The sequence below is a fragment of the Chaetodon trifascialis genome, chromosome 1 (genome assembly GCF_039877785.1).
Source record: "Chaetodon trifascialis isolate fChaTrf1 chromosome 1, fChaTrf1.hap1, whole genome shotgun sequence".
In the NCBI taxonomy this organism is placed as follows: domain Eukaryota; kingdom Metazoa; phylum Chordata; class Actinopteri; order Chaetodontiformes; family Chaetodontidae; genus Chaetodon; species Chaetodon trifascialis.
Genome location: NC_092056.1, coordinates 2,864,511 through 2,872,948, shown reverse-complemented (window position 1 = coordinate 2,872,948; position 8,438 = coordinate 2,864,511). Strand labels below are relative to the sequence as shown.

At 40.6% G+C, this 8,438-nt stretch overlaps 1 protein-coding gene across 2 annotated transcripts; it reads left to right on the top strand.

Annotated features, from left to right (window-relative positions):
* The first annotated feature begins 5,866 nt into the window (after positions 1-5,866).
* Positions 5,867-8,076, top strand: LOC139333089 (high choriolytic enzyme 2-like). Of its 2 annotated transcripts, XM_070965368.1 has the most exons (7): positions 5,867-5,917; positions 6,115-6,246; positions 6,461-6,581; positions 6,813-6,991; positions 7,312-7,393; positions 7,613-7,737; positions 7,915-8,076. In XM_070965368.1, coding segments are annotated over exons 2-7 (630 nt in total). In that variant the 5' UTR covers positions 5,867-5,917; positions 6,115-6,125; the 3' UTR covers positions 7,917-8,076. The 2 variants fall into 2 exon arrangements, with proteins under 2 accessions (XP_070821469.1, XP_070821460.1); XM_070965359.1 differs by lacking the exon at positions 7,915-8,076 and having other exon boundaries at positions 7,613-7,745.
* Positions 8,077-8,438: the final 362 nt, after the last annotated feature.

Genomic DNA, 8,438 nt, shown 5'->3' with positions numbered 1-8,438 from the left:
TTTATAAGAAGATGTATTTTACAGTAAAACTTCCTGAAAGAATTGGACAATTCTGAGTAGCTGACAAAACACAGATTGAGATCCATTTGTTGACAGTGACCAGTGAGTTCAACATTAAGCTCTGGTTACACTAATGTTGTTACCAACAGCTTCCTTTACACACCTCTAGTTTGCGGAAACCATCCTTGAATGCTGGCGGGAGAGGGGACAAAAACTGTGGCTTCCTGTGTTGAACCTGCAAAATGTTTTGTAGCGAGTTACACTAATGAACCAGGAACTCATACAACAGAGTGCACAGTTTATAAGAAGATGTATAAGATGGACAATTCTGAGTAGCTGACAAAACACAGATTGAGATCCATTTGTTGATGGTTTGTTGAGCAGTGAGTTCAACATTAAGCTCTGGTTACACTAATGTTGTTACCAACAGCTTCCTTTACACACCTCCAGTTCGGGGAAACCATCCTTGAATGCTGGTGGGAGAGGGGACAAAAACTGTGGCTTCCTGTGTTGAACCTGCAAAATGTTTTGTAGCGAGATAATAATATTATATAATATTCATGATATCCACAGAGGTTGCTGGTCAGAAAAAGTAAAACTCTTAAAAAATTGCACAACTAACCTGTACTAGGGTTTTTCTGTGTTTTAAATATCGGCACATCTCACCAGAAAATGGGGACCCAAAATCAGTCCTCTTCCCGGTAACAAAAGCCTCTTTGGCTCCTGCTAAGTGGAACCAGCCAGCGGAAAGTTGACTTGTGGACCTAAGTCAAACAATGAGCGCAAGATGCTCATGGTAAACTGGGCAGAGTGGATCAAACATGTGACGTATTTTTCCACTTTGTGATCTCAAGATGTCCTCTCAGTCATTTAGCTTGGTATGCTTCCTGATGCAAATGTAATAACTAGGGATAACTATGGAGGGAGGACAATTGATTCAGCTTATTGAGTAGATCAGTGTGTCATCGGCATAACAGTGATATAACACTGGAAGCAGACACAGTGAAAAAAGAACTGGTCCAAGGACAGACTCCTGTGGGACACCACACAGAAGGAGAGCTGAGGAGGACACATGATTGAGACATTAAAATGTCTATTTGTCAAATAGGAATGAAACCATTTTAAAGCTGTACACAGTCATGCAAACTATCAAGTGAAATGGTGTGATCGATGGTGTCAGTGGAAGTGATCAAATCTGGCAGGATGAGAGTTGAGTATTCAGCTTTCTCTGCATGCATAAGAATATCATTGGTTACTCTCAGGACAGGAAAGATGGATTTTAGGAATTTTGTTGGAATTCTATCACTTGGCCTAAAGGAGGGACACGTGTGAACTACAGTGTTTCTAAACATCTGAGTGCTGTGGATGGTAAAACAGACAGTGGATAACTGGACCTCAGACCATCGATCTTGCCTACGATAAAAGACAAGAACTTTCCACAGCCAACAGAAGATGAGGTGGAGAGGAGGCATTTACAAGCTGGTTAATTGTGCTGAATGTAAACCTTGGGCTGTGTTTATCATTACTAATCAAGCTTGAAAAGCAGGCAGCTTGTGCATTTTTATTAGTCTGATTCAGTTTAAGCAACAGCTCCTTCATATGGAGGTGATGAACTTTGGTCATCTAAGGGCTGTATTCATAACTGGGATGGCTGTGGAAGTGTGTGCTTCAGAGACAATGAATGAAAGGTTCTAACAGGAAACAGTGGAAAGTGGGTTCACCATGTGATCTAGTTTCTGACTCAACATTTGATTGGCTGTAGATGCTATCCTTGCAGGACCTTGATGTTCTCCTCTCAGTCATTTAGCTTGGTATGCTTCCTGATGCAGATACAGTGATCAGGTGGGAATTTGTTCATGTTGTTGTTCTGCATTGTGTGTGCTAATTACCTCGATGCCTGAGAATTTTGTTTTTCGTTTGACCTTACTGGAATCTAAAAATGTAGAAAAATATTGAAGTGTTGACCCTTTGCTTTGCCACAAACTTACAGAAGAATGAGGAAAATATATAATATTTTCAATGTAATGCTTTCGTTTGCCAAAAAGAAAACATTATACTTTGTTAACCTACATTCTTCTGAAATCTGGGGCCAATAAAATGAAAAGTTGTAAAACCAATAACAGAAATCCAAATAGCCTTATTCGGGTGATGTAGTGCTGCAAAATATGTGCTGTCTACACCAATCACAGATACTGAGCTGAAGAAAATCTGCTGTGTGTAACCATGTTTGTATGGAAGCAATGTGTCATTTCCTGTTGCCAACTCAGTTCATCAATTCAAAATCATTTTGAAGCTGTGATTTGACCAAAATGTAGCATGTAGTATGCAAAGCGCTAGCGTGGTCACAGCAACCAGTTGAGCCAACAAAGTTTTTTCTTTACAATTTCCATTTTCTATTTCATCACTACATTCACTACATGATGAAAAATCAATTGTTTTTGTAGCACTCGTGTCAACCAACACCACTGTCTATGCTACTGGACAACTTGTCGGCTCAAAGTCGGCCTGGGCAATATATCGATTTTTTCGATTAATTCGAATTTTTTGCTGTGGACGATCTAAAAAATAAAAAATTCGAGTTTTTTTTCCTCCTGCTACGACACGCCTTTTGCCCCCCTCCCGTAGCCAGGAGCTCGCTCCCCCCTCCCCTTTTGTTTCTTTCGCAGAAATGCACACACACACATAGCAGCAACATGGCTACTGCTAATGAGAGCGAGAAGTTTGTTCCCAAGAAAGGAATAGTATCGTCAGTGGTATGGAACTGGTTTGGGTTTGCAGCAACAGACGTGGAACAGATGACTGCATGCTGCAATGTTCGTCTGAAGCCCAATGGAAAACAATCACCGAAGCGGTCGCTTTGAACCTAAACAAGTCTGTCTCCTTTCAAACTACAAAGTGTATTTTTGATAACAAAAGAACAGCTTGCACTTTAATTGCCGGAGGGGGTTCCTTTTGATAAAATAAAAGCAAAACCTGTTTTGAATTATCTCTGTCATTTGTACTTACTGTCTTCTTTAAAAAGTAGGAAAAAAATTGGAAAAAATCATAAATCGAGTTTTTTGTGAAAAAATCAGAGATTTTATTTTTAGGCCATATTGCCCAGCCCTAGCTTAAAGGAGTGGGGAAGCGTTATAAAAAATAGACCAAAGACCATTTTAAATGTAAGAGCCGGCAATTAACAAGATAAACACATACAAATTCACAGTAAGTTAAAATACAAACAAATTATCCTGCAGGTAGCAAACGTAAGTATAATAGAGGTAAGTATGACACACTTTCCCCCTTTTTTCCCTCTAGGTTAGAAATAGTTGTTTTAGGTTAGACAGTATATTATGTTAATTTTGACTCGTTTAGACTAGGTTAGACCAGACTACTAACTGTCTCCTTTTTAGATAAATAAGTTGAACTTATTTTTGTTTCACGATTTTTCTTGAGTTATTTTTCTTGAGTTTTTCTTTTTTCTCTTTCTCAGGTAAAAGTACAAATGCAACAGGACAACAGGTCATAACCAAAATAAATAACTATTGCTAATTAAACTCAAGGATGTTTGACAGCAGCTGTGAATCCTAACATTACCGCTACGTTGTTCACCAGGCCTAAAATGGCGGCAGAGCAGCACCTTTAAGCTAACAACACTGTTGCGTAAATAAAATAAAACTCGAACTCTCTCTCCTAACACAATATACATTCACACACTGTACGTTTAGGGGCTGCTTAACAAACCAAAAGATATGAAGTAAAAACCATTTATGCTAAAGGTTTTCTTCATACAATTTCGCTAATAATATCAGCCCTTCGTTGGCGTTTACAAAACCGCTGTCGGTTGTTTTACATATGTTCGTCATCAAACTCCATTCAGGTAGATGAGGTTTTGTGCTTCTAAAGACACTTTTTAACACTTTTCAGCTCAATGCTTGTTTTCGCCGCTCTTTTGTCTGCTTTTTTCCATGCCCGCTTCCTTCTGCTCAAGTGCAGCTGCGCATTTCTTAAAGGCAAGAGGCAGCAAATCTCTTAAAGGAGAAGGAACGTAATCATTTTTAACAGCCATACGTTTAACTGTTGCCACTAAAAGAGCTTTCTGACTGTTTTTAACTTACTTTCAATTGATAAAATGTACATATTTCAAACAAATGAACTTTTTAATCAAATTTTAATCATGAGATTTTAACTCTTGGTGAATCAAATGTAACTTTTTTACTGATTCAACATTTTTATGTATTTAGTCAACTTTTTTTTTATTTCAGATTTTAAGGTGGGTTACATTTACATTTTCAATATTGACGGTTTAAAGAAAATTGATGATGAACCAAAAATGCGCTCCAACATTTCAAGAGTTGAGAAGCTCGATTAGCGCCTGCAGGGTTGGCTAGCTAGCCAGCCGGTCAGTCACTCACAGATCACTGCAGCCAAAGCAGCGGAGGGAAGCCACACCCACGACTGAAACATAGCTTAAGTTTTCATACTGCTGTTTTTCTGCCATTACACCAAAATTTTGATCTATTTTTAAAAATTATGCAGCTATTGCCGAGGGGGAAATGTTCACTCTCTGACCAAACTAGCACTGACATTTACACAAACAAAAATACAATTAATCAACAACTTTTATGAAAAGGTGTCCAGTTTGATTGAAGCCCTTTGTCCCAGGAGCCTTTTCAGTCTGGTGCTCGTATCTTTTTGAGCAACAACCTCTTACATTTGCCAGTGAAAGAGCCGAGGCCTCTTACCTGATGGGCTGCTGCTGTGGAGTTGCACTTGCCTGGGCCAGGAGGCTTCTGTCCCTCCATCAAGGAGGGAGATCAAATGGCTGTTACTGAGTTGGGTATTAACACCATCCCCTTGCCCCCCCCCAAAGCTGTCCCTTGGCTATGTCTCAGGTAACCATCAAGAAAAAGCTTGTTTCCATATAACTGACTTGAGTCCTGTGCTCAGTGAAGACCACTTCCTTTCCCCCACCAGCCACACGACTGCGCCACAGACCTGCAGCCTGGAACCCACCAGCTGGTTGTGGAAGCTTCCTTGTTCTGAATGTTCCTCGTTCTCTGATGGCTGGAACCTTACCCATGCATTGATGCCTGTCCACTGAATAACATCACTGTGTGCCACTCTCCACGGAGCTTCTGGAATGCCTCCACCTATTTCTTGGGTTTGATCATTTCTATGGACAACTGCAACATGCACGTTGAAAATTATACTAAAGGGGTTCCAAGGCCTTAAAAACAGGCGCGAATAATCAACATAATGAGTATTTCTGCTTTTGTGTCGTATTGATACTCATGATAAGATAAAGGATCTGAATACTTCCTCCACAAATGAATGTCTTCACTGTAATGTGATTTCCTTCTTAGAAAATCATTTCCAGTTATTCTGCCTCAGTAGATTATACAAGCAAAATATATGACTGACAGCTGAGCTCATCAGCTATTGGTGAATCCTCAGACACGCCCTGTGTGGGCCGCCTATAAAGGAACTGAGCACCTGCTGCATCAAGCATCGGAGTCCAGGTACAACAGGTGAACTCCACAGAACTTTAGACCATCATCATGATGACTCCAGCTTTCCTCCTCGTCCTCCTCCTCTCATTGATGGCTGTTACTATGGTAAGACTGAGTCTTTGAACACTGAGATTATGATGTTAAACTGTCCTTTCACTGTAATGGATAAAAACAGCAGAATAATAAATAATAACAATCTTCACGTTTGACTTTGTCTGACAGGCTGCCACCGATAATGGAGCTGAAAGAAGTGAGCAGAATATAAAGAATTCTCCAAATATTGAAGTAAAATATTAAAATTTCTGTTCCTCTCAACGTACATCTGACATTCATTTTAAACTGCTGCACTTTGTTTCTGTTCTCTCTGCTTCCAGATGAGTCTTTGGACACCTCTGATATCATTGCAAAAGCTAATGAAGGCATAAGTAAGACACTTTTATATCATCCATTTTAAATAAGAATTTAATGTCTTTGGATTTTTGACTGTTGACTGAACAAGCAATTGGAAAAAATAAATAATGAAAAAGAAAATAAAGCACGGCTCATGCCCATCAAGCATGCAAAACTCTAGATTCCTGGTTTCAAGATTCATTCTCACATCTGTTTATTTGTTGTTCTGCAGCAAAGGGGCTGATGCACGGTGACATTATGCAAAGCAGGGGGAGGAATGCAGTCCCCTGCACCGCCAAAGGCTGCAAGTGGCCTAAATTTTGGCGCTACGTCTACGTGCCTGTTGTTATCTCCCGCGGATACAGTAAGTTACCGTAATCTAACCTTTAACCCTAAAAACCAGTCCAGTCAATGTCAGCGTTGTTTGGTTCAGTTAGAAATACCAAAGTTTCATCACAGTGGAAGAGATTTGCATATTGTGCATCCATTCGTAGTCATGACCTCCAGAACGTCGAAAGCTTAAAGCTAAGGCCGTTTATGGAGGACACTCTTCAGCAACTTGTTCTCTGTCTCTGCAGCCCATGCACAGCGTAACTTCATCATTAGGTCTCTGGTGACCTTCCACAGACACACCTGCATTCGCTTTGTCTGGAAGAAATGGTGGCACTGGAGTTACCTCTACTTCTTCAGTGGATCTGGGTAGGAACACACACACACACACACACACACACACACACACACACACACACACACACACACACACACACACACACACACCTGAAGCAACACTTTTCTAAACCACTGGGCTACGTTTGGACAATTAACAACACCAGAGACTAGGAATGCATCACCAATACCTGTTTGTTGATTTGTCTGATTGATTGATATGATTGATTTCACCATGAGTGTGTGTGCATCTCTGCGTGTCAGGTGTTGGTCCTACCTGGGCCGTCAGAGAGGAAAACAGCTGGTCTCCCTGAAGAGCAACGGCTGTTTGTACACAAGCACGGTGCAGCACGAGGTTCTCCACGCTCTGGGCTTCCACCACGAGCAGGTCCGCTCCGACAGAGACACATACGTCAGAATCCTCACCCAGAACATTATTCCAGGTGAGCTCACCCACAAAAGCCTTTGTTTGATGTTAATATGGTGATGAGAACAATGGAGGTTCATAGCTCAAAGAGTCCCAGATTAGTCAAAATACTATATATATATATATATATATATATATATACTATATATATACTATATAATATATGGTCTGACGGTGTGGTCACTTCTGTGCTGCTTGATGGTGTCTTAGATACAACTGATGCAGTTTCTGCAAAGTGTTTTAGAGTTCTGTGTACTGCCCCTTAAAACCTTTAGTCCAACATTGATGTGACACTGAGAAAATAAATGTGTTGGTCTTTTCTCTCCTCCTGTGCAGGAAGAGAATCAAACTTTGAGAAGGTGGAGACTAACAACTTGGGAACTCCGTACGACTTCAACTCTGTCATGCACTACGGCAAGTGAGTGTTTGTGTGAGTGCGCACATGTATGCTTTTGAATGCACAGTGTGTTTTTATGTCATCATTGACTTCAAATTAATGATGAAATCCAAAATAACTAACAAACTAAGACAACTTAGCCAAAGAGGCAGGAATGCTTTTACTGTGAGTGCAGTGTGTGTGTGCTTGTTTGTGTAGAGATCTACACACCAAAAATAATGCGTTTGTGTCCTCTTCAAGATACGCCTTCTCCAGAAACGGACAACCGACCATCCTCGCCAAGAGCAATCCAAACCTTGACTTCGGAAGGGCCACCTACATGAGCGCCAATGACATTGCCCGCGTCAACAAGCTGTACAGATGCTGTGAGTGAAGAGTTAATGCTATAAGTTACACTGTTAGCACAACAAGTGCGTCCCACTGCTGACTGAGTGACCAAGGAACAGCAGCACAGTAGAACAAGGAAAAAATTGAGCTGAAATGTTGTATATCTGAGATTGTATCTATAAAAGAGAGTCTAATTATATATTTTTCCCAACCAGAGAACTGATGACAGAAGGAACGGGTCGACCTCCAGGTGCTTCAGGTCTCAGCTTGTCATGATTAGACCGAAGATCTGCTGTGAGCCAATAACATTGCTTCAAAGCAACAGAAGCTCGTCTTGAATATTTTAATGTGCTGCTTACTTGTATATTTGATATGGAGCTCTGAAGTCCTGTCACACTTTGGGTTAGCTTCTGTTTGCATTCAATCTTATTAAGTGTCCACTCTGACAGTCTCAAAGTTTTATTTTGCAAGATGATGATTTTGTTAGCATTTAGTAGCTGCAACTCCAAAGTCCAGACTGTCAACGTAGAATGTGTGCAGCTTGTCAGAAACTCATGAAGGAAAACGTTGAGAAGTATATTGTTGTGCCAGAGTTGGTGGATCAGAGGCTAGTTTTAAAGGGGCTAGAGCTGGAGGACAATGAGACTGCAGGGGCGCCTGAAGGAGGTCAATGGTACCATATTTCTTTGAAGTCAGACACTGTTTTTTAACTTTTCTAATCTGATTAAATCACTTTTCT